This window comes from Eufriesea mexicana, unplaced genomic scaffold (genome assembly GCF_001483705.2).
Source record: "Eufriesea mexicana isolate 0111107269 unplaced genomic scaffold, ASM148370v2 scaffold2888, whole genome shotgun sequence".
NCBI classification, from domain to species: Eukaryota; Metazoa; Arthropoda; class Insecta; order Hymenoptera; family Apidae; genus Eufriesea; species Eufriesea mexicana.
In genome coordinates, this window is record NW_016910972.1 from 458,893 (window position 1) to 484,799 (window position 25,907).

Below are 25,907 nucleotides of genomic sequence, written 5' to 3' on the forward strand. Positions count from 1 at the left end.
CTGCTCCTCCTCGGCATCGTCCCGTCTGGCGCGATCCACCATCGAACCAACCCGAGTCTCAGCAGCGACCACGACGTAAGTGCTTTGTGACAGTCACCGCGGTGTTGCTTAGATACTAGTTCCCTATTTTTCTCACCTGTGAAACCGGTGATCGAGCGGCGTTATTCCGTCGGCATTCATCGAGAATGCCGTGTACGTCGTGACAGCACAACCTGGCTAGAAGGACGCCTCGATTTCCTGTGTTTGGCTATCGTTAGAGGCGTGTGTTGCTTCCCGGAAATCGGACGGTTCGCGACGGGAACGACAGGTGTGCCGTCAGTGTTTGGGAAAAATTCCCGGTATTCTCGAGACAAGGTGTTATCGTGTCTCCGGCCAATCGCTGCCTGTGTTTACATACGCGCTCGAATCGCTGGCTCCGGTCTATCCTTGCCGATGGACGGCCTTCGTGGCTTCGTAGATTCACCGCAATTCGTAGCAACGTGTTGTCTAATCGGGTAAACGTTTGCCGAGAGCGACGCGATGTCAGACGCGGCGATCCTATCGGCCAAGACTTACTTACGGTCTCTCGAGTCGCCGATGGCTGTCGAGAAAAATCCACGCTGGCGTAATTCTTAACCGGTGGAGACAAATCGGAGTGACCAGGTACGATTCGAGCTGTTTACCCCGTTGTTTAATCGAAGACCGGTAACCGTGATAGCGTAAAATGGAGCTGGAAACCGCGCGTTATTTCCGTCCGTGTCCTGTTCCTCCCCGCTAGAACTAGAGTTGCACGCTCGCGACTCGATAGCACTACGCGCGTACTCGAAGCGTTAATGATACTACAATGGAGCGTAATGAATGGCCGATCGCGGTATTCCGAGCGTTTCGGAGGAAAACCGTGGGTCGCGGACGGGATGCTCGAGTTGGCGACAAATCGGAGCGATTAAAATCAGAGCACTGCCTGTACTCTGCGGGGGCCGTGCTCTCTGTCACGGCATCAGGTTTCGCGTGGAGTCACGTGAGGATGAGGAAAAGAGTGGGCAGATCGATTCTAATCGTGCAACACACGGCAATCGAACGGCGCGGTGAACAACAGGGAGGAAAACGGGCATAAAAATAGAAGGCAGAACAGGACGTGTACTTGGCCGTAGCCTATGCGATACGATGTTATCCTGCCGCGGCGGGTGTCCTTGTTCTTGCGACCGCCATTACGACATGTCAAGGCGAGACGCGTATGTACGTGTAATATTAGATCCGCACGATAATCGTCGCGATAACGACGTAATAATTTCTCCGTACGTACTGCGGGGACTTTGGAAGAAGTCAGGCCCGTAGATAAGACCGTCCCTTCTCGATAATGCGCGCAATGTTGCTTATTCGTTTCGAGGTATAGTTACCATTTCGGCTAATAGGGATAACGTGGACAGCTCGCGCGCGTTCGCCATTAATCCGACCTACCACCGATCGGTTGCCGATCACAGTTGACTGGCTTCTTCCGAGCACTTCACGGTACCTCGTTTCTCGACAAGTCTTCCTTGCCGAAAAGAGTCCCATTTTTCCCGTCCTTTCTCCGTTTTCTTTGATCTCCACGCGAACCCGCGTATACTCGCGCGAAATTCTGTGTCCACGGTCGGTTCTCGACTTTTTGCCCGCGAAAGAGCGGAAAAGCAGCGGTGTCCGCGTTGCGAGTGCAGCTCTGCTCGTGGAGTTTTTCAAACCGGCGAAAAAACGCGTGAACAACCTTGCCCTTGCTGGAAAAACGGCGAATCCCCAAGGTGGCGTGCGTTTCTGCGGTGTCGGGTGTGCTACGCCAGTCGATATATCGACTCATTTCCGATAATGTATTGCCACTCGAGGCGATAACACGTATAAAAGCCCATGGTTAGGCCATGTACACGCATGTACGCCGCACATCAATGTCGTCTTGCCTCGAAAACCCGTCGAATTTCTTACCTTCTCTCGCTTTTTGCCCACTTTCGCCATGTTCCAACCCGTGTATCCAGGTTTTTCACCAGTTCGATTGCTGTTCCATACGTTTCCCCTCGTTGGGAACGAGGCTATCCGATTTCGCGTTTACACGCTATTATGTTTGTCATAATTGCTCGAGCGGTTTCTCTAGAATCAAGTTCGTCGATTACTCGTTGGAACGTTGGAAAAATGGGGAACGAATAGCTCCTATCGATAGATCTCGATTAATCGCGCGATTTGATTTAACAGCCACGCTCGCCGATACTCCTTTGCGACTACATCGTGGCAGGAATTTACTACGACTCGTTTATGGCGTCCACGTGTTACTAGATGTCTGATAAGCCTGCCACGATACAGGCAGGGCGAGCATAAATTTTGTCAAGTTCGAAACATCTGGATAAGCGAGTCGAGTTGACCGAAACTTTAGCTGATACAGATCCGAACTCTGGTTCAGGTAATTTCGAGTACACTTCACCTGTTGTCCTACCCTTACCGCGACTTATTGTCCTCCGTGTTTTCCAACTGTCTTTTCATTTTTTCTCATGGAAACCTTCCTTTTTGCTCGTCTCTTTTTGTACCACTCTAACTCCTTTCGCGTAGCGTTGTTTCGAACTTTTTCGCGAACCCTTCTTTTTCGTTCCGAAAACTCTTTTCTATATAGGATTCTATTTTTACTCGAATTTCTTTTTTAATATTCTCGCGCAAATCTCTTCTCTGATACCCTTGCAGTGTGTTTAATCCCCGGATGGAATTCCAGGTTCGAAATTCCCGCTCCATTACCTTTTATTATTCCCGAATTCTCCCCTTTCTACTCTCTTGCGTTTCTCTTCTTGTCCCGAATTCTTTCCCTCCTTTGAAAATTAAGTTTCATTGTTGCTGGACTTTCGTCCAGTATCTTTTCCGCAGCGAAGAGCAGGTACTGGTACATTCTCCAAGTTTCGATACGAATTTCACCACGCGGAGTGTCGAACGCAGGTTTGCCGTATGATAGATTATTCTCCTTACCGTGGATCGGTTTGGACGTTATCCGCGATCGCGAACCGGAAGGAGTTCCCCAGTCCAGGTGCGTGCACAGCAGTCAGATTGTCGCCAGGTACGGTTTTGGAGAAAGCGACCTGGTTACCACCGATTGCCCATCACGAAGGTCTACGGATGGCTCCGGGAATGATTTTAGAGCAGTATTGTTTGGAAAATTCTCGATGAATACGCCAACGGGATATCGAAATTGGAAATTGGAAATCGTCTTGAAATGTTTAATCAAAGCCGCCAGCCGTGCGTGAGTGACACGGAGCTGGTGCCAACTCGGCTGTCACCGAAATATCGATGAGGTCGCGATCATGGTGTCACGGGATCGACACCGTTACTCGGAGTTTCAATTTTGGCAAATCGTGGAAGTTACTATAATCGGACCGCCATTGACGAAGACGCGAACCGCATCTCCGGTGCAAATTGCAAGCAGCGAAGGTACACGACCCAGCCACGGGCGGCGTAACAGCTCGCGTATTTCTAGAGCAGCTGGTTAAGAATAGCACGGCAAGTAGACGGCTGAATTAAATATAGTCGGTGAACGACCGGGTATATTACGAAATTTCATTGAAGTCACGGAAATCTGACAGGTTGTCCGGTCGTCAGGCGAGTCCTCTCGAACGGGCAATCTAATCGATAGATGGAATCGATGAAGTCGCCGGTTCTCACGAGAACTTGCAGGTTTTGCCAATAATTAGCGCAGAGGCCAGGGCAATGGCGTACTTTTTCGCCCGGCCGCCTGCGACAGAGCCGCTGTTTCGCTGCACATGCTTCGGGAAGACATTAACGAGGATTATAAATATCGGGAAACGAGGGAAGAAATAGGGATGACAAGGGACGTGGGATTGTAAAAAACGATTTGATGGAAAACCAATAGCCAATAGTCATCTCCCGTTGACCTAGAACTCGCGCTCGCTTCAACTTTATCAGCGCGTTGAAATTCTTCGCGGACGTATAAAAATTCCGATCAGCGTGTAAAGGATCATCCCGCGGGCCCGTGCATCCGAAGTTTTCCTTTTCACCGCTTTGGCCTGTGGAAATTGAACGCCGACGAGTTCGCGGGTACGCGTCTAATTAACCGATCCCGAACAAATGATCCATTATGAGGCTGGGAGACAGCGTTTCTCTGTCAAGTGCATTCCGGCCAATTGGAACGGTAGCCGCGTCGTTTCAATATCCTCAATGAAGTACAATATGCCGGCACAGGCTATTGTCTAACACGGCAATAATCGGATGCCATGTCATTAATTAATCAACTCCGAAACGATTCCCTTTGACGCGTGTTTCGATGCAAGATGCAGCGCGCAGTCACGAATAATTAGACACTCGAAGACCCCGCTCGCCACTGGTGTGAACCATTGGACGATTTAATTAATTCCCTCTGACTAACATCGATTTTCCGTTTCAGGTAATTAATCATGCCAGTCGTGCCGGCTTTGGCCGAAGGTGCTGGCCAGCTGGAGGACCTCGACGAGCCTCCAGAGCCTCGCGTTCGCGGAGGAAGCGGAAGGGCCAGCCTGATGAAGCCTCTGGTCGTCCTCGCGCTTCCTGGCATGTATCTTTTCTACAAGTACAGCCAATACAGGAGGGAACAACGCGAGCTATCGCGGAGGCGGGTTACCGAGAGGGAACTTCAGCATCTTCATCACAAGATCGTGAGTACTCGAGACTTTGAAATCAGTTTTAAACCTAGCCGCGCGAAATTAAAAATTATCGGGTAAGAAGCTTCGTCGGGGGGAACATGTTCCGTTATCAAAATTACAAACAAGTCGTTGAGTAGCGGATTCGTTCGTTTTTATTCGAGTTATCGGATTAAAATGTTCAGCCGATGGGGGGCGAAGAATTGGATTTTCCAATTCCACCTGTTGTGGCTGTCGGCCGGTTCTGCTGTTGTCTGCATAAAGAAGGTGGCTTGATTTGCCCGTTTGAAATAGCACAGCCTTCGCTCATCAGTGTTCATTATGTTTTCATCGAGTTTCCGCAACTCGAGAGGACGCTTCCCTAAATATCGGGCAGAGCTCCGTCGATTCTGGGCTTTTCAATGAACGTCCTTTCGCGTAGTCGCGATGTACCGTGCCGAGGAGCTTGCGACCCATTCTCACGATGATTAACCAAGGACGACAGGCGGGCTGAGGCGTGGCTAAACACACGATATCCGAGAAAGTAGACGCGAAAGGATGAGACCAGGGTGTACTAGAAAAGCACGGGAGAGGGAGGAAGGGTTCAATTACCCGAGGTTAACGCGATCATCGCTCACTGGAAAGCTTCTGTAACACCTCCGAAAGGCTAAAGCCATTTATTACTGTATACTTCCAGCCGTATCGAGTGTCCTGGCTTTGCTCGAAGGGCTACCTCTTGACTTTTTCTACCACGCGACGTGACATCCTTTCGCGATAATTTCCCCTCGTTAAGGATACTCGCTGAATCGTCCGCTGTCGCGTCGGGTATGCGTGTGAAAAATCACCATCTGAATTTTCCACCGTCGAAGCATCGTCTCGGCCGAGATCGTTTGAATTCTCAACGGACCGCGTTTCCCCGTATGAAAGATTTACGGGCGAAAAGGCTGAATGAGTATTGATTTCCGTAACCCTGTTGTCAGGCTTAGTTTCAGTCTTTGATTTGAATCGCGCGCTGATTGTACATCGGGAAATTCGATATTTTCTCCTTCCTTTTTCGATGCCGCGCGCAGTTTCATCTCGCGTCCTTTTGAACTCGCGCCCAGAGCCTTTCTATAAAGGTAATTTATTCCCCTCTTAATACTCGGACAAGTTCCTGCAACCGGGGACAATTATCGCGCGGGTCACCTTCGAAAATTGCCTCGATCCAGCGCGGTTGAGTAGGTCAGTCGGAGATTTGGCAGGGTCTGCGGAAAATGAAAATGGAAAAAGTGTCCCCTGTCAGAATGGCTGCCAAGCAGCAATATTCACGGCCTGTGGATCGACGCTCGGATAGCCCGGATACCCGGTATAGTTAGTGTGGCCAACATTTCTGTCCCACCCAACTGGAATTTCTCGAATCCATTTAGCCACCGTCGCTACTCTGATTTACGATCTCCCGATTCCCCTGTAGGAGGCTGGGAACAGGGATATGACAGGAATATTCCTACTGTTCCAGTGTTCGATCCGTGAATATTATCCGGGCGATTTGGCCCGTAGAAAAGGAATATTCGTAGGAAAGGAGTTGCACCGGTCGAGATGCACCACGCCCAGGTTTGACGTTTCGGACAGGCCCCTCGGTCACGAAACTCGGACGGAGAATAGACTGGTCGGGGACCTATGCTGGAACTCGCGTGTCGGTAAACGACGAACGGAGCCTTGGAATTTTTCGAGCTTATCGCGATATCCAACGAACTGCGACCTTAATAGCAAGCCACGGGATCATTAATGACTGCGGCGAATCACTAGATTATCGAGAATATCGTCGGAGGTTCGCCGCTTTTTAAAATATTCTAAACGCGCTCGCGTGCGAGTAAACGCTCGAAAACCAAGCCGAAGTCTTGTGCAAGGAATGGGTCTTGACCTTGCACGCGCGGACACCCTGGCATTGATCAGTTTGCACGTAAACTGACCAAACCAGGGATACGACTGTACCAGACGTATTTCCCTCCGTTGCCTTTCGATCCTCGCGAGTTCCTCGAACTGCTCGCGTCCCTGGCGATTTTTAATCGGACACCTGGCTCGGTCCCCGATGGAACCTCAACCTTGGCAGTAACACGTGCACGCAGAAGTGGCGAGGTAAAAGTTGCGGGAAAGTCAAGTCCTTCTCGCTGGTTCGAAGGACTTCGTAACTCAACGGCAGGTAGACGTCGTGCCAGATAAGGTGCACGCCAACTCCGCGTTAAGATCGCGATCGCCCGGTGTACGTGAACCTTAACGCCGTACGTCTGGCCTAGCTGAATGCCTTCGCTACGTCGGGGGAAAAACTTTTCCCCTTCTGTTACCATTTAACCAACTATTCGCGAATTCTTGCGTTTTACTTTCCATTTCGATACACTGTTCCACCGGCTATGAAAAATGCTGCCTTTTCACCCGACCATTTGCCGCGTTCAGCCAACAGTTTCGGAGAGCCATCAGCCGACCACGTTTCGCCTTTGATACGCTTCGACTCTCTCCCGTTTCTGGCGAAACAAGGTTAACATCGCGCGGAGGCCCCCATTATCTTTACCACGAATCGCGTACGCCGTTTATGGCCAGCCCAAGTCGGAACAGAGCCGAGGTTAAGATAGCCACCCACCGTCCAGTTTGATTCGTCTGAAAAATTATGCTCTCGATCGCGTGACCGAGCCTCGGGTCATGTTCATCCCTCGTGTGATTCGGCAACGGCGTCTAGGGAGAGTAAGAATTTTCTTAATTAACGTGCTCCATTACACCGAGTCATTAGCGGGGCTCGAACCTGCTGGAAATTGCTAGCCGCGGAATGTATTTTTAGAGTTACTGAAAATTGCAACGAGACCATTTCAGAGCTGCCCTATTGTGACCTTATCTCAGGCAGTACGTAACGCATGGGTGACGCCAATGAACTCCCTCTGTGACAATGAACCGTCGTAGTATCCGGCACGTGTGGGTCGTGCCATTTTTAGAGCGCTTTCGTGTTAATTTCCTCGAATGGAACCAAGTTAATTAAGAAGAGTGAAGCGAACGGAGAAGAGAGAAAAAAAGAGGGAGAAAAGAGGATACACCGGCGACCGACTGGCCAATGACCTGAAAGCAGTCCAGCTTTAAGGGTTGATAATACCATTAGACCGACCGCATGAACCCCCATAATGCGCAGACCTTAGAAATGCCGATCGATGCAGCTTTCCGCTTCTGTTAGATTACACGAGGTTTGTTCGCTTTTCAGAACACAGGTTTCCAGGATTATCTCCAATCCATGACCAATTAACACTAACGTGTTTTTTCTCCGCCAGGTAACCTGCTCGAACGTAATTAAACGCGAGGCTCCGCTTGATATTTCCGTTGTAAAACGCGGAGGAAAGAAGGCATCGATCGCCAAACAGGGTATGGTCTCTACATTTTCCATTCGAGAGTGTCTTGAAAATACTCTCTTGCGTTTTCCCCCCATCCCTCCCGCTGTCTCCTGCTCTATTGTTTTAAAGCGATGACCGGCGAAGATCGGCTCACCTCTTTTATTGGATTCCAAGCGGACTGGAATACGCTCGGGGTTGCTTGAAAGAAAAACTGTTGCACGAACGTCCCGGGATGAATATCCGGGGCTGCGTTTCCTCGATACTCGTTGAATATCGCATGTGTTCAGGCTCGTCCGACCGAGGATCTGCAATTCGAAGCGTGTTCCGCCAGATCAATTTTTATATCCGTATTATACGCGTTTCCGTCTTGCTTACAAACATTTTATTTACACGCGGAGTTTTCCTCTTTTTTTCTCTCCTTTTTTATTTACAGTCGATGAAGATTTGTAAAGAGAAGAGAGAGAGAGAGAGTGGAAATTGATAGAGGAATCCATCGTCGCATGATGGTTCGGCTGTTGAGTATTTATCTCTCCTTTTTTATTTACAGTCGATGAAGATTTGTAAAAAGAAGAGAGAGAGTGGAAATTGATAGAGGAATCCATCGTCGCATGATGGTTCGGCTGTTGAGTATTTCACAGCCCTAATTACTGCCGGACCTAGCCCTTCAGCGCCGAGAAGAGCCTCTCGACCGTACACTTGGACGTTGAAGTAATCTTAAAAATTAACGACGTTGTTGTAAAGGATGTTCGCCATTTATCTTCGTGTTCCGTTGCTGCGGGAAAAGCGATAAGGGTGATTCAGCCATAGGGATGATAACTCGCGATGATCATCAAAATGTCGTTATCTACGCGCATACGCGCGTTTCTTTGTACGCCGCGGAAATATTAGACGGGTCAGTTAAATTTCCGCGTCGGCAGCGAGCATTAAAATTCCCCCCCTGTCTCGGAATAATTTAGCGGATATTAAGACTGGGGAAAAAGTTACGATTGCAGATAGAGTTCCTGACGAGGAATTTGCCTTCGTTAGGCAAATGAATTTCTTAGCTCGAATAACCACGCTTAGGACGCCCACGAAATCGGATTGTTAGTCCGAGATCGTGCTTTCCTTCGAACATCGCGACAAATAGCCCCACGTCTCTCGTGTAACCTAGCATTTCGTTTTACAATTCTTGTTATCTGATTCCTGGGAATTTTCCAGCCCCGTTCACGACGTCCGAGCACAGACCAGTGCATCGAATGGACTCCAAAGATCGTTTCCTCGAAGCCTCCCTTGAAATTTTTAACGGACATACTACCGATTCAACGTCGAAAGCTGTCGAATCGGATCCGTAAATTTTTGCTAGCCCAACTACCTGTTTAGTACACTTTACCACGATATTTATGTTCAGTCTCGCAATTTATGGATGTACGTAGTATAATTTTAATATATTCATTTCGTATTTTATTTTCATGTATTCTTTCGTTTCGAAAGATTTTCGTGCACAAATGTTCGAATAAAACGCGAAAATCGTGGCGATAGAACGACACGCATTGCGTAATGGAAGATCGTTCGAGCTCCGAAGGCGTAATTCGGTGCTTCCGTGATGGTGCACCTCTCCCCGTTGCCATTAATGGCCGCCGAGGAACTTCCTGCGGAGTTGCGACGCGTGAGTGGATCCGTCGCTATTGTCTGGTTGCATCTCCAAGGATGAATGAAACTGTATCGCGTATAATTCCGCGTAATGGAAGGAAAACGGGCAGGAGAATGGAACTCGGAGACAAAATGGGCTTGAAACGGAGCGAAGAAGCGAGAAAAGACCGTGATTATTCCCAGCCTCGCGATTTCAGCAGCTCGCGGTGAAAATGCCGCATCGAGAATCGATTTGAATTAACCGCGACGGAAGGATCTCGTTCGGGGACAAGGCTTTTGAAAATGACGTCCGGCCGAACGAGAAAGATCGAAATCTCTTAAATCGGGTAATTCGTTTCGATTTCGCGGGTTCGACGCCTCTTGGAGGACGAAAAGGGGACAGGAACGACGTGCCGGGAAGAGATTGAAGATGGAAAAGCCGGAACAATTGAAACAAAGAGCTTAATTACCCCGGTGCAAAGATTCTAGACGAACTACACAGCGCGCGGCAAGAATAGAATGGCCATGATACTCGGGGCTATCTTCGGGCTTAATGAGGTTCCATGCACGCAGACGTTGTACCGCCATTTTTCTTCGTTTTTCCCATCGAGATCCATCTTTGTCCGCGACTCGCGATGTTCGCGAGGAATTTATAGACGGAGTTGAAACGGAAGACGGAAACATCGGGAAATCTTATTGCTTCGTACACTCCCCTAAGGTCCATTTAATGCAGCTCCTGAAACGAAACGACGGCCTAACGTTCGAGGAAGTCTAACAAGACTCTGGGGGGTTGCTAGCGTTTCCTGCCCGGTCTATAAACGTTCATCTCGACGAGAATGTGCCGCTGCGCTCGGCCATCAGCGCGGAGATGCTCGTAACGGTAAGCTGCTGGCGTCACGCTCTGTACCTGCAGGCAGAAATAAACGCTAAATACTTGGCAGCACTTTCTTTTATCGTACGTGCGTGCTCGTGCACAGGTGTTCGCGCGAAGTCAGTCGGAATGACGTACAAAATCACGAGAGCAGCAAGCGCCGGATGGCAACGAGAATAAAAAGGGAGGATGGAAGAATGAAACAGGGGATGTGGAAACGAGTGGATGCACGTGACGAAGGATCGCGTCATTTATGGAAAGCGTTAATGAGGCGTTACTGCCTCGAGCGTCACCGCCGGCTGCGTAAGCTTTTCCCTCGCGGAAATAATCACGTGACGTCACGGGTGCACATACTCGACATTGTCACGGATTAATTTCCCAGCGAGGTAGGATCGAACGCGATTATTCCCACTGCGTCGCGTTTTCGCGCATTTCCCCTGATTTCTTCCACCGCGATCCCGGTTGCTCGGAATGCGCGGAAAAGGGTAAAATTCTTGGCCGTGAAGCTAGCTTTTACCCGAGAAGTATAATTCACTGGCTGTTCGGTTAAAAAATTACGTTTCGCGTGGCGTGCAACACGCCAGGGAAAGGTTGCAAAGAGGGTCGGCAAAGGGGTAGACAACCCCTTGGACGCACGAGCTGTTCCAGGAACAACCGTGTACAGGCGGAAAGTAATGCACCAGGGGTGGAATAACGCATTGACTGGTATCGTTCTGACGTGTTCTCATAATCTGAGCCGCAAGAACAAAGGGACAAAGGGGAAATCGATACGCGGCAGTCAGATAGCTGCTAAGGGAGCCAGACATTTCGTGTTTCGTTTTCTATTTCCGCGGGGGACAATGCACCTTCATCGATGCTGGATCGAAGCCTCGATACGGGGCTGCGATTTGAATGCAGCCGAGACTGCGCCAACTAGACTTTATTCCATTCCATCGATTTCGCCGCTGTCACTGACAGCGATAGCGAACCCAATAACGCCATGATGTCTCATTGGAGTCAATTTGGTGAGAAATTTCCGGCCCTGCCCGAATACCTACTTTCCCCGATACTTTGAATAATTTCTCGTTATCGCCGAGATCTATTTTCCGAACGTCCAGGAAAATACGATTCATTATGCAACGAGCAGCGTGGCGTTTAACATTTAACGAAATTAAGCTCGCTTTATCGATTGCGGTAAGAAATTTCGACGCAGGGTAGATACGAGGAAATTCGTATCCCGAGCCGGTTGGAAATAGACCCGAAATGAATTTGAAATCACTTTGGCAGCAGGCTGAGCATAGGTTTCGCGTGTACGACATTAGGTTCTCCAGGGGATGTTCGCCAGGGGCGGAAGTGGAACGTGTCGCGAAACCACAGAGGATTTTTCCGGCTTGTAGATATTCTCTTGGCGTTCCACTTATCGGGTCGTCACGTAAATAACCTCTGCTTTTCGCACTTCGTTCCGACGCGAAATCCGCTTCGAGGAAATTGAATTTCAACGCAGAATCAACCCCGACCCCTATCGCGGGTCTACCCTTCATCTCGCGCTAGGTTCGCTTCCGCTTCTTTTCTCCCGTTAAAGCCGCGTTCTAGGATTTTTCAGTTGCTCTAATTGGAACGTCAGTGAAAGAACATCGAGGACAGGAAAAAGCGAAGTTTCTTTCGGTAATTCGAACGGCCCCGGACTTTGAATGATCGCCGTCAAGAAAAGTTTAATTAAAGAGCCATTAGCGGCCATAACAGGGTAATCGGTTTTTCGCGCGAAACTCGGACGGCCAGGTTTTCTAGAGGCGACGAGAACGCAGTTGGTCACGACACTCGTGGGATTTCCATGACAGCAGAGAGAAATGTGGTCGAACGTGGACGGTGGCACGCTCGTGTCCGGTCTTTACAGCCGGTGGTCTTTCAAGACTAGGGTCATCTATAACCCTGGCCATAGGTCGTCGATCGTTATCGACCTGTCAGTGGTGAATTTTTTAACGTACGTGCCGGGTTGACTGACCGTCGGACCCGTGTCTCTCGTCCGGATTGCAAGATTTCGCTTGCACCATCGACTTTCCTCGAAAAAGTCTACCCTCCTTCGGCGTCCGCTCGCGCAAACGACAATGGCGCTCTCCCCGGTCGAAAACGGTACCGTGCACACGCGATCGAAGATAGCGTGGTAACGAAAGTTGAGGCAGTCGGAAAGAGGAGTCGGACAAACAGTTCGCCACTTTACATAAATCATTTCATCGATTCCTCGAAATTGTACTCTATTGTCCGTCAGTGTCTACGATTCATCTAAGTGCACCCTCGACTGCACTCGAGAGCTAACTCCTCGAGTTTGGCTGGATTCTTTTCAATTTCGTCCACTCTATTCTCCTACTTGCGCTTAGCTAAATCGCCGACCAATTCCGCTGTGTCTCGATAATCGTTTTAGACCACGTTACGTAACCAACTTACGAAAGCCTCGCTCTGTGTTTCCATCGACTTCTCGAGGGTACTCCAGCCACTCCAACTCGCCGGATTCGTTCGAAAATACCAGATACCACGTATATACACCGGCAGATTCGATACAGCGGCAGGTAAACATTTAGCTTTCACAGCGGTAGGAGTTTCCTTCGAGCTCGAGAGCCTCGGTTTTCGAAAATAGAAACGCCGCGTTGTTCCGAATCGTTGCGTGGTCGGAGAGGGACGGAGAGAATTGTCAGGTGATGCTCGATGGTCGGCGATTTTCGAGTGTCAGGAAAACTAGGCTGACGACGCAGTGCGATCCTCCGTCGTTCACCCCGTTCGATCCGTTCTCAGTCTGGAAACGACTGCTCCCACTTCCGAGAGAACGAGCGTGGACAAAGCTGGCGATGAAAAAGGGGAAAAGCATTGTCTCGCATTGGAAACTATCCGCGCTGCGATGGCAAAGGGAGACAAAACGAACGAGGAAGAAGGTAGAAAGAAATCTCTTTGTTGTCTCGACGGATTGGAAAGTCTGTGGCGTCGGCAGAACACGCAAACGTTTCGCAGGCGACTTTTGATTTCCACCATGATAATTCGCGATATTTCTCCTCTTGCTTGTAAATACTCTTCTCTAAAGATAGCAGCATCGCGGAGTTCCTGATCAGCCAGCGAAATCACCGCAGAGCACAAACTCCAGGCTGCGTTGGAGATCAGCCAGCTTCGCTTTTCCCTATTCTTCGCTGCTCATTGTGTTCCGCTGCCGATTTATGAAATCTTTAACGCAATTACCCCTGCCTCGGCAGGTCTTCGGGGCAACCCTTATCGATTGTCTAAAATGGGAAACAAGGAGGCAGTCGCCCTTGGAATTTCCATATTTCGAGGGTAGCCGGGGTGCATCGGAAATGGCAGAGAAATTGCACCCTATTTTACTTAGCCCCGCTATCTGTGGTCGTAAAGGAGGGAAACTGCGCGTTCGATGGTAGTCAGCTTTATTGTCATCCACTCGCCATGGATACCGGCAGCCCTCGCGCATCGTCCAGTTCCAAGGCCAATTATAATTTAGCAACTTTCAACCTTCGCGTGGGTGCGCGAATTTTTTCCTGCCTTTTATCGCCGCCCTTCCGAGACGACGCCGTGATATTCGAAATCGGTTTACCCTCTCTTCTTCTTTCCCCCCCGAGCTAACTCGGAGGTGTCGGGTCTGTTTGTCTGGTTTTGGTTCATCCAAACTAATCTCATTTCCTCGCGTAGCCGGTCGCGTTTCTCGCGAAAGGCGGTTCCGCGTTCGTCCTCAAATAAAACTTCCCTCTGACTCGGGAATTCACGGCAAAACCCATTAAAACGTCAGGCGTCCACGCGCAATCCGCTGTGATATCGGGGCGCCATCTCGGGCATCGACTGGCGGGAAATCCAAAAGGGTTTGTCACCGACTCCGCGTAAAACATCCACGCTCGATTATGCCCGCACGAGACTGGAAAGAAAGCACGGTTCATCGAGAGAGAATGCAAGCTGGCGTACAGTTGGTAAATAACTCGGGATCATACTGTACTGGTTGATGAGCCTGGACAGACTTCTTTGAAACACGTTCTCCAGATCGCAGCCGGGCTGCACAGGCCTACCACCGTTCGGATAAAAGTCCACGTGGCCCAGAGGATTGGGGAAACCGAAGTTTCCCCCGTCCGTGTGGATTACGTCGACGAACATGGCGTCAGACTTTGTCAAGTGACCCTCGCTACCCGTGTTCATGTAAAGGGGATAGGCTGCGTCCAAACCTGTAATCCTGCCGACCTGGAATTGAACGGTGCTGGTAAAATGGAACTGTCGGTTACTTGGACAGTTGCAAGGTGTTTGGAAGTTACCTTGCGCGGCGCGAGTGCTTTCCCCATGAAACCAGCCACCTCAGCCCCCAGGCTGAAACCAATTACGTGCAAGTTGGGCAGAGATACCGCTCCCTGAGCGTCCAGCCAGTTCACCAAACGAGCGACCCGAGGTCCCACTATTCTCGTGTTTCGGACCGCTGTCACGTACCATGGCAGGCCGGCCAGCTTGGCCCAGTTCACCAGGATTAGATTGTACTCTCCTCGCTTGAGGTAAACTGAAAGGCATCGATTAAACTTTTATTTCGGGCAAAGACGATGCTCGCCGGGACGAGGCGACTGTTATTCGTGGAACGCGATAATCATCTGGCGAATGTAGTTCAAGTTCAAGTGTACTCTTTTCAATTTCATCGCTACGGAAACGAATGGCGGAAAGTTCGCGGCGATTTGGAAACTTGTCTGTGCGCTCAGCACGTCGGAGTTCACCGTTGAAAAGGGACCAGAGCGAATGTCACAGTCCGGGGGGTGCAGAAATATGGATCCCGCGAGCACGCAGAAGTTTCCACAGCGAAAGGGTGAACTTCGCTGAGATCCCCGATTCATCATTCTGTCAAAACGTCTTACAGTGGCTTGCCCGCTGATTCTTGTACCTACTAATGTCCCCAGCCTAGTTCCATCAGTTTCTGTCCACCGAGTGTATCCCTGTTGGCGAATCCGATAAAACGTATCGGGATATTTCATGCAAATTTCCTCGAATGCGAGCAACGAATTCCACGTCTGTCGAACAAACGTCTCTACAAATGACGACGTTAAACTCTTCGAGTTTGCATATAACGAAGTGGTCATTAAACGCGATCGATAACCCTCCTTTGACGAAAGAGTCGCATCCCCCGGTAGCAGATACCGGCTGCGGGTTCTTAATCAAACGAGAAATCCGCGGACAATAATGGCCCCCGAGATGGATGATTGAATTAAAAATGGGTCGCTGGCGAATAATACGCGAAAGTAATAACTGCGAGCATACCGTCTCGTATTGTCACGGCACTCCTTCCGGTCGCACTCTCGCTGTAACCGTGGATGAAAATTACAGTCGGGTATCTGTCATTGAAATTACTCCTTCGTAACGAGTTCGGATCCGAGATATTTAACGTCGTTGCATCGGTTGGATTCCGCCTGACGAGAAACAGCAACGATAATTTCCTCATCGCCATTCTAATTACAATTTTTCCGTCGAGATTCGTTCCATCATCGGCACGATATTTAACGCGTACCTGGTGAACAGCAGGTACTCTATATCTCGATCCATCTCGATGGGGCAACAATAGGAACAGGTCCCGGACGGCAGCGGCGTGACGTGTAGCGGATTCTCACCTGGTGGCAGAAAGCACACTTGCAATGCTCGTCGACGTCTGAACATGGCGACGCCATGGCCTCGGCCAATCGTCACGGTCTTTGTCATTGAACCTGAAAACGGACACGGGAATCGCGTGCGTTGCCGATTCGATCGCGCAATTCCCGTCACCGTCCTCTTTCGCGTCTCCTTCTCTCGAGAGGACTTCTTTCGCTTCGATGATTTACAGGACCAATCGCGAGAGATATCGGCTATTAGGATGATTAACGGGCAGAAAATTGCTTATCCTCTGGCGGATCTATCGCTGTGTTTCGTCAAGCAAAGGGAAGGAAACGTGCAGACACTCGGTACCGTGACAGATGTAGTGCGGTTTAATACTTGAGTGGAAACCATAAACGCGACGACCACGGAGCGCTGCGGCCCGGAATTCTATGCGCGAACGGCACGTAAATCAGCAACGGCGTTTATGGCCTGCTAAATTTTGCCAGGCGTCGCTTACCGTCGGAGACCCTGTCCGTAATTTCGGCCGAGGACGACGGATACCGTTTCTGTCTGTCTCGTTACGGCGATCTGTCGCGTGATCCGCGAGCGGTGTCGTGCCTCGTGGCGATTAAATTTTTACCCGACCAGCCCACCGACGATCAACGTTTCTCCAACTTCAACGTACGCTTTCGGTATAACGGATAGTCCTCGGGGATATAAACGCGCGATAAAACGGTTTACCTTGATTTCAGGATCGTTGAACGAAGGATCACGTGTCTGCCCGGGGCCTGTCCCGGGTCCGGTCTTGCGTAACTCGCGTAGTTTCGTTCTTTCGTCGCGTATCTCGCGAAAAGCGAGAGTGACCGTCCTCTCGGAGCGAAAAAATATGCTCCACATCGACGACGAGTCCTCCCGCGATGGAGAAAGCGGTCGAAAGTCCGAGACCGAACGAATCGACCATGGCTATTGTCGCGGCGAGACCGCAAAGCGCGAAATGTCGAGCGAGACGCAATGACTCGGAGGAACCTGACTCTCGTAATATCGATTAGCATCGTTAATCCGACACGACACGACGACTCGATAGCCATGATCTTGCCGCAACGTGAAATTATTCACTACGATCATTGCGGTGATAACACGAGCGCGTACCTCGCAATTGCTGTTCCGCGAGATGACGATAATCGGGTGAATTTATTGGCACGAAACGATAGCTAGCTTTTCAGCGGGGGTACCTGAGAAAGCCGAGGCACACGCTAGTTAACGCGGTTAATTTATGCTAATGCGATTCTCATTGAATCCGGTGTACCTGTAAATCCGTGTAGCTCGATATAGATAAAAGTTCGAAGTGAAAGTACAGCCGTGCCTGTTTACCTGCATCGATGCTCGGATAAACGAAACTTCTCCCTCGTTCCTAGCGAATTTTCCGTTACGAAATTCTTCTGATAAAAATCAACGAAATTGCGAAATAGCCGCAATTTCTGCGGGCAAAGATGGACGTATAAAAATTTCCACCGGGAATTAAATTTCAAGGCAGCGAAATTTCCACAGACGTCGAACCTATCCCATCCGTGTGAATGAAGTCGGCGAGGATTTTTAAATGAAAAGCAGGGTCAGACGATCCCCGAAAATTTGTACGGCCGCCATTGTGCCACAATTTCGTTCCAAAACACGCGCGCATTAAAAGTACCTCTCTCGGAGCAACAGGGAAAATAATAGATCCCGGTATTTCTGGCACTCTTGTTTTCTTACGCTACTTTCTTCCTTCGATCGAACAGCAGAGCTAATTAGCCACTCGTCGAATTTATCGGTAAACCGATTCGCGTGCACGATCGAGCATCACTCGCGAGCATTTTACACTGCCTGCGGGATAACAAGCTCGATTGATTATTACCTCTTTCAACGACGATTATGCGACACAACACGGAAGCCAGGAACAGTGGTAGCATATCGGTGAAGCGAGGCACTGCGAGCAAAAGAACCGCGGGAGGAACTAGATTCTTGTCAAGGATAGGCGCGGAAGCGAACTGGCAGAAATCGAGAGTCGAGATCTGCTCCGAGCCGGATCGAGGATCTCGAGCATGACGCTGCCCGTTGCCATGCTCTTTTTTCCCCAACTTACACATTTTCTGCGGTAAAACGGCACTGGACCGCAGGCACCCATCGAATAATGGAAGAAAAGTCGCAGAGGTTAGATTCCATCCGGATTTAACGGGGATCGAGAGATCGGAATGTAGCTCGGACGAATCGCTCCCTTCGCGAAGATTTCGCATGAACGAGGGAATATAGCGTGGATGGATCGATTTGGTGCACGTGCTGTAACAATTACCGGGAATAAATTGCGGACTAATCGAATGCTTGATGGACTTCTTGGCTCCGACGGAATCCACTGCAAATTCACTGGCGATCGACGCTGTATCGAATGGAAATTGCACAATTTCCTCGCGGTAATTCCATTATACCTGTGACTGTAGGAATTTCAGAAGTTTAATCGACTGTGATTACGCTACTTCTGGGAATAGCCTGGCAGATGGAAAACGAAGCGCGTTGAAATTTTTTCGGAAAATCACTCTCTCCGAAAATCGCACCCCGGAGTCGGAATTTCCGGTGCATCGGCACGATTGTCGGCGTGTGCATATCGCGATTCGTTGCGGCAATGCTCGCAAAACGTGGAACATAAAAGTCGATGGCGAATGTCGCGGAGGTTTTCATTTGATGTCGGATGATCCTGCTGGAGGACCGTCCGGTTGTTCCGCACGTACGTGTATCTGGGTCAGGGTGCTTTCCAGATATTAGGGGGATGATGCGCAAAATATCCCCACCACAGTGCAACATTGGTACAGCAACTTTTCACTGTGACGCACCAGCCGTGGTCCATCTCGAATCACGGCCCCTCAATTTTCTATTTAAACGACACTCCGCGCGGTCCCTTTCAGCCGAGATGACGAGCTTTTTCCCTGGAAATTCCGATTTCGCGGATTTCGTTTCAGGTTAAAGCGTCCCGGTTACGCCAACGGAGTTTCGTAATCATCGCAGCCGAATCGCGTAAAAAGGCCGGCGAAAGAGAGAAAAACAGGGGAACCGATAGAGACATAACACATCGATCGATTCCTAGTACGCGTGGTGCAAGAATAGCACCGGAAACTATTGTTCGAGTACTATATCTCTATTGTTCAACCTTCTACGAAAACGGCGAGGCCTTCGGTTGCGCCTGTTCCGAAGAAAAAAATCGATCTGCGTCCGCGGCTAACCTGTTACTCTCGATAAAATCGCTATTGATAACCGCATTCCTGTTTCAGGACAAACTGTTAACCAAGTTGGAGAAGAACGAGCCAGAGTTAGCCTCCTCTCAAGAAGACGAGGTGAGTAAACGGCTTCTTTTGATCGGAACTTTCGTAATCAATCGGATTTCAAGGATCCTCTGTCGAGTTAGCTATAAAATCGAGTATTTCGATTGGTTGCAAAGCCGTAAACCGGGAAATTTCCACTTAATCTCGCCGCGGAATGAAAGAAATTTCCCGCGGAAGGCCGTGCTTGCGCCCGATTTAATTAACACCCCGGGAACACTGCGCGGCAGGATCCCCGAGTCGGTCCCATTCGGATAAGGTCAGCTGCATTTCCTGACGCGTTCTACGTCGCCTTTTTTCTTCGAGGTTCCTCCGGGGTAACCTCGTTACTTCCTCCCTCACTGCCAGGGACAAGGCATAATCAAGCCTAATTCGTAATTTCGCCAGAAGGAGGGGCGATGATTGGCGCGGGAATGAGATTTCCCGGTCCCCTCGCGAGAAGACTACCCGGAATAAAGGGCATCGTTCCCTTTTCATGACCGTAGAAAAATTTTATAGAATCAATCCCGATTGAAAATGGGATTTCGATTCTTTCCGCACACAGCTCCGACTACCTACGCCGCTTCCACGAGGATCCGAATTAATCCGAAGCTATCGGAGATAGGTATTCGGGCCTAATTCGGTCCTCGGAATTTCTCGAGCTGCGATTATTTTGAACCTCGAGCAAGGAATTTCACGCGAGAGCAAAAGTTCCACGAGGGGAATTGAAAAACCTATACCGGGACTGTCCTCGATCTTAAAAACTAATTCGGGTTATTTTCGACCGTGGAGGTTATTTTCACGGCGACGATTCGGGCAGAAAAGGAAGAACCTGGCAGGTACAGTGACCCAGAAAGAAATTAATACACCAAACGAGCCTCTACACAGGGGTCGCAGAGAGAATTTTCGACGGTCAAATGGACGCTGTATAGAGGGAAGCCTTTCTGCCTGCTCGAGAGATGGCCGCTGGTCCAGAAAAGTTGCAATTTCCGAGCGAATAGGCCGCTCAATGGGTTGCAAAAGTCGATTAACTAAACTGACAAAGTGGTAGCTCTGCGACTCCTGACGTGTTCGTCCACCCTCGAGCAGCTATTAATATTCCAATTTAATCAACGCTTCATTTGGTTATGTCGACTACAATCCTCGAGGTCCGCGAAGATAACGCCTCGATGATCGCGCAAGCATCGCGCGCTAATTATACTTCAAACATTCCACGTTCACGAATGTTCCAGAGGTTATTTCCAAGCCGCATCGGCGACAAGAACGGATCCATTAACGTGTTCGTTTCCAAGAAAAATGAATTTACTCTACCGCGTAAGTCGAACAATTATATAATTTTAACGTTAGCGAGTGACATTGTTTTTGTCGCTGAACAAATTGCTTTTCTGGCCAGGTAATTATCGCGGTTGTTGAAACAGAGTCAGATAAACGATCTAATAGAGGATAACACTTGGTAATTGCCAGCGAATCTGTGTTGGAGCGCAATATTTTTGAGCAACATCGTCGGGCACGAGCGTGTTCCCGGCACTTCCGTTCGCGGGCGTGACAAAAGGCGCAAAGAAAACGCAAATCGCAGCGGAAGAAAAACAAGGGACAATGAAGGAAGTCGATAATGACACCGGCCATCGTTTCCTTTTCAGCGAATCCGTTCCGGGTGCACCGTGCAGTATCTGATGCATCTCATTCCGTCTCCCCTTTTCACGTAATCACGTCGTGAGTATTTATTCCGCGGGTCAAAAGCGAGGAAAACAGTGTCGAGTGTCGAGATATCAGTGAAGTATCAGTCATGAAGTATCTTCTCTTCGTTGGCAGCACGGTCGCCCTATTCGGGCTGTCTGTAAGCAAACCTTCGTTTATCAAGCACCACATAATCCAGCTTTATTCCTACAATTCTATCAACTCCTCTGTTCGGTATCCGTGGACTTTTGTAATTCTCTACCCAGCCTGACGAAGCTTAAATATATCCGAAATTGATCGAAGGTTGCTGGAGTTTCCGCGGACTATAGCTCATCCGGTCCCTCCCGTTCCTTCGATCTAAGCGAGAGCAATGTTCGAGGAAAACGTAGCCCTCAGGATGATCATTCGGACTACATGCCACCGCATGGACCTCCATGCATGCCTCCAGGACCACCCCCGGAAGGTTTCACTACACCCGACATGCCTTTGCTCAGTACCACGGGTGACAGCAGACGCAAAAGGGCTGCTCAGAATCAGCAAGGAGGAGGACCACCACCGAGACCAGGTGGTATGGGAAACGGTGGTGGAGTGGAAGGTGGTATGGGAGTTAGTATGGGCGCTAACGCAGGAGCTGGTATGGGAGGCATGGGCAAACAAATGGGTACGTGGAAGTACACAGATACGCTTCTCGCGATCCACGAGAGCTGACGAGCATCGCTGACGAAGAGATGGAATATTTTTATACCTCTTTACAGGTGGCATGGGCTAAACTGGTCAGTGGATACCATAGTTACGAGACAACATGGAAATACATTACGAATGATCTGACTTCTGTCTATAGTTTAGGTTAACACGTCGAAATAAATAAATTGATGAAAACGTTCTTAGTGTTTCAATGCCTTCGAAACGTCAGCGTAATTAACGCTAGGTTCACGGACTCTACCCGTATACCTATTTCTAAGGACACCTGTCAAATTGACAGGTAAAGGAAATCACGTGCCTTTTTTTTAACGATTAGTTTAATTTAAAAGCAATTATATATTGTATTAACAGTCTTAATGTAAGTGAACCGAATCTGTTACCATCGTATAATTGGAGCAACCCTTCCGTCAAATTCGCGGGTTCCGTAAATCTAGCGTTGAAGTCCCATCCCCGAATCCTATCTTTCCCGAGAAAGATCGCGATCCTCGGCCGGATCGAGGGTTACCTGTTTCGCCGTCGAAAATTTCCGTCGACCAACCAGGAAATTCCACGGAGACTTCGTTGGATTTTGCCTTTCATTCCCTCGCGTGAATCAGTCGATGAATCTCGAACGGGGTCGAGGAGGATCAGATTAATACGCTCCGCCATACGGTGAGATTAAATTTTAATTACTTCTTCTTTCTTGCCGCAGTGCGTGATCTGTGTGAATGCCAGAGCCACGATGCAAACTGCTCCGTGTGGTCATCGAGTCGTTTGCAGGTAAAATCATTCCTCCGGGATAATTCACCATTGAACCTAGCCCTGTCTTCATCACGTTTCTACTCTGTTTCAGGCGATGCTTCGTCAAGACGATACAAATGGCCGTCTCGCAAAGGCTTTTACCCTTGAGATGCGTCATATGCAGAGCAAAGATCCTACGTCTGAAGCAAACCCTTATCCCTCGGGACGTAAGTAGTGCAAATAATCAACATCGTTTTTGCAACCCTAGCACCCTCTCTGCGCCCGCTTCGCTCCCTCGTGGTCGAAGAACGCTCCTCTACGTCTTGCATCTTACGATTATTTCGAGGTGCAATTTTTTCCCACAGTTGCGCGGGAACGCGTGCAGCCGGAATAATGCGGTATTCGTGTTCGCCGATGTGATTGCAGGGGTGTAAAATTGTCGTTAATTGGAGCGGACTCGAAGAGCACTCTCCGCGTTCCCAGCGAGGCCGAATGGCTCGTCGTGCGCAACGTATGACCATTCCTTTTTCGAAACCGTTTTAATAAATATCGCCGACAGCTCTTTTCGCGCGGGCCTGCAAATTAATTTCCGCGAAACTTCAGCTACCTACACGGCACACGATGCGTGATTAATTCGTTCCGTTTGTTCGGCCTCGCTTCACCGATGTTCCGTACATTTAATAAAACTTCAAAGCAATTTCTCGGTGCTCCGAAGCGAGCCTGGACTGGAAGGGAAGGGTATCGCGCTGACGAAACTGTCTCAGCTCTCCTCGATGCCTCTTCCGCGATATTTCACGGTAAAGCTCACTGCGATATCTGTATTTTATAGTACTCGATGTCAGGCAAGTCTTGGGTTCTGCCACAAAGCGCGTCAGAGTATAACATGGGGACAGGAGTATCCGTGGGAGTGACAGGACCCGGTGGTAGGTGGGTTCCTGGAAGCGTACCAGCCTCCGCATCCCTGTACTCTATGGCCAGTGGTTCATCCTCTATTTCTGGTTCGTTGAGTTCGTATTCGAATCTAGACATTTCTCAGCTCGTTTGTAACGTCGTTTCATCCCTGCAGGAGTGTCTTCCGTATCTTCTTCGAGTTCGTCTTCTGCAAGTAGCACAGGAAGCTCTAATCTTGGCAAACCTACGAGGGTGAGGCAACCTTCCGGCGCGACTCTCAGACGCTCACAGACGCAGTCCATGAAGATGAGAATTCAGGTCTGTTGGATACGAAAGAGTCCTTAAGACTCGGTGAAATGTTCGGTATCGTTAACTCTGTGCGTTACATTAGGAGTATCAAGATCCGGTTCAGCTGGGCGCCGAGGAGGAAGAGGTGATGAACGCGCGGGGAAGGCATCCACTAGGATAAGGTAATTAGACTTCGCGTGTGTAATCGAGCTGGTTTACTTTGTGTAGTACGTTTGATTCCTACTCGCCAGATGTGCTCAAAAGATCGTGACCCAATTGGAAACGTCTCCGAGCCCTAGGGACTCGAGTAACGTGACCAGCTCGACGTCCGCGACGTCGACGAAGTCTTCGTCGAAGAGGCCTCCGTCGGCGCCGAAGTTGTCGGTGGTCCAGGAGATTCAGAAGTCGAAGAAGGAGAAGGAGAGGGAGAAGGAGCGGGAAAAGGCGGAGAAAGCTCGCCAGAAGGAGGAAGAGAAGGCCGAGAAGACTAGACAGAAGGAGGCCAAGAAGCTGGCCAAGGAAGAGAAGAAGAGGGCGAAGAAGGAGGCAAAAGCGAGGCGAAAGGAGGCCGAAGAAGCCCTCCTGAGAGAAGAAAAGTAGTCTTCGAGTCGAATAGGAACGACACGTAGAAGTTCAGAGCGATCAATAAGGTATTCCAAAAGCCTGAAATAGGAATTTTGAATACACTTGATCTCATCGTACTCGGAGCTCGCTCAGGCTGCTTCGCGGACGCGATTATTATTAAACGAAATCAAAGGATTCACGAGCATTTTGTAATTCTTAGAGTCTAGCTAGAGTTCTTCTCGAGACACATGGTTCCTCGGATCCCTTGGAATCGGAGTACCATGGTGTTGCTAACGATAGCGTTTCATTCCGGGGAGAAAGGGTCTATTTATCGACTATATTATCGCTTTATTTGACGAACAATTAGGATAAGGCATTTTAACGTTTTATAAAAGGTCGAAGAGCTGTGCCCCCGTGAAGCAGCTTGAACCGACGCCAATCCTGAGGGATATGAGAACGTATAGCGGCGATAGAGAGACGTATATCTAAGAAAACCTAGAAGCGGCCAAACTTAGTAACCTGTCATATCGAGTTATCGCGGACTAATAATACTAATCGATAGGAAGACTCGAGAAAGCGTAGCGCTACGTTGCTATTATTTGATTATCGCGTATAATCTTTACCCTTTATCCTGGACGTTTCCTTTTTGTAGGAACAGTAACCTCGTGACATTTTGTCGTTACTTTTTTATAGAATCATCGATCATTCCCATCAATCTAACGTAACTCAGCATCGGTCATTTTAGCGGTTAACGAACGCCGATCCAAGACCTATTTTTCGACTCTGCTTCACGGACAATACTTTGAGAACGTAGTTTAATTCGCAGCTGATCTACCCTTCGTCACATTTTAAGGGAAAACGTGTTACAGTCACTTCTCATTAGCAACCTCTCGTCATTCGATCATGCGATCAATAATCCTGTTCCTCCAGTCGATTCGTAGTTACCATCGTTCATCTTCGTTAGCAACTTCTGCAAGCATTAAGAACCCTCGCGTTTCCGTTCTTCATCCCCGAGATTGCACGGCAAACGCGAAGACGTTGAAGCCGGGGATCATCAAACGCGAAAAATTCTACGGTACTTCGTTCGGATCGACGAGCATCGATCGAAACTACCGATTTCGTCGGCTAAAACGATACACGTTTTCTTCGCTTTTATCCCTGCCGATTGATTATTTCACCCTGTTCTCCGCGCACGCGTGTGTGTGTGTGTGTGTGTGTGTGTGTGTGTATGCATACCCGCGAGACGAGTGTGTCTTTCACTCGGGGGGAGGTAGACGAACAATTCGTGTATATACGCGACGACAAGCCTAAGCAAAGGTTCGACTAATGGAAGAACGCGCGAAAGGGTATCCGTTCTATGACGGGTTAGTTTAAAAGAAGAAAAACAAAAAAAAAAAAACAGAAAAAGGAAAAAAATAATTATAGTACAATACGATAGTTAGACGACGAAAGCAGAATTTCGAGTGCAGTGCGTGCCTCGTTTATCGACTTCGTGATTACCGTAGATGCGTAGCGTTTTATCGATTCGTTTAATCCTCTTCTCTCTCTCGAGACGCGGCTCGAGAAGCTTAATTAATCGATCAACTACTTGCAAAACTATTGCCCTTTGCCACGTTACCCTAGACGCTATTTCAAAGACTCCCCTTTACACCCGTAACCCTTTCACTGGGCGGAAACACGGCGATTACTCGTTCAACGTCCGGCATTCGCGTGCCATCGCGTTCTCGCGGTGTCCACGAACGATTGCTCGGTATTTCCTTCG

The 25,907-nt window shown here is 49.2% G+C and overlaps 2 protein-coding genes across 2 annotated transcripts; both read left to right on the forward strand.

Annotated features, from left to right (window-relative positions):
* LOC108550657 (serine/threonine-protein kinase 11-interacting protein) lies at positions 1-24,380 on the forward strand. Its single transcript, XM_017904439.1, is given in 10 exon segments — positions 1-75; positions 4,382-4,628; positions 19,277-19,339; positions 22,374-22,441; positions 22,515-22,629; positions 23,232-23,400; positions 23,469-23,611; positions 23,685-23,732; positions 23,735-23,763; positions 23,833-24,380. Coding segments are annotated over 9 exon segments (1,221 nt in total). The 5' UTR covers positions 1-75; positions 4,382-4,391; the 3' UTR covers positions 24,182-24,380.
* LOC108550656 (vasodilator-stimulated phosphoprotein) lies at positions 20,823-21,863 on the forward strand. The gene is made up of 3 exons (XM_017904438.1): positions 20,823-21,140; positions 21,284-21,641; positions 21,736-21,863. The coding sequence occupies exons 1-3, from the start codon at positions 21,090-21,092 to the stop codon at positions 21,747-21,749; spliced, it is 423 nt and encodes a 140-aa protein (XP_017759927.1). The 5' UTR covers positions 20,823-21,089; the 3' UTR covers positions 21,750-21,863.
* Positions 24,381-25,907: the final 1,527 nt, after the last annotated feature.

What these genes read in the sequence shown, in the direction of transcription:
- LOC108550656 (XM_017904438.1), top strand. Translation starts at nt 21,090, where the DNA reads ATGAAGTATCTTCTCTTCGTTGGCAGCACGGTCGCCCTATTCGGGCTG. An exon ending in TCGCCCTATTCGGGCTGTCT is followed by an intron (nt 21,141 to 21,283) that starts GTAAGCAAACCT and finishes AATTGATCGAAG; the next exon opens with GTTGCTGGAGTTTCCGCGGA.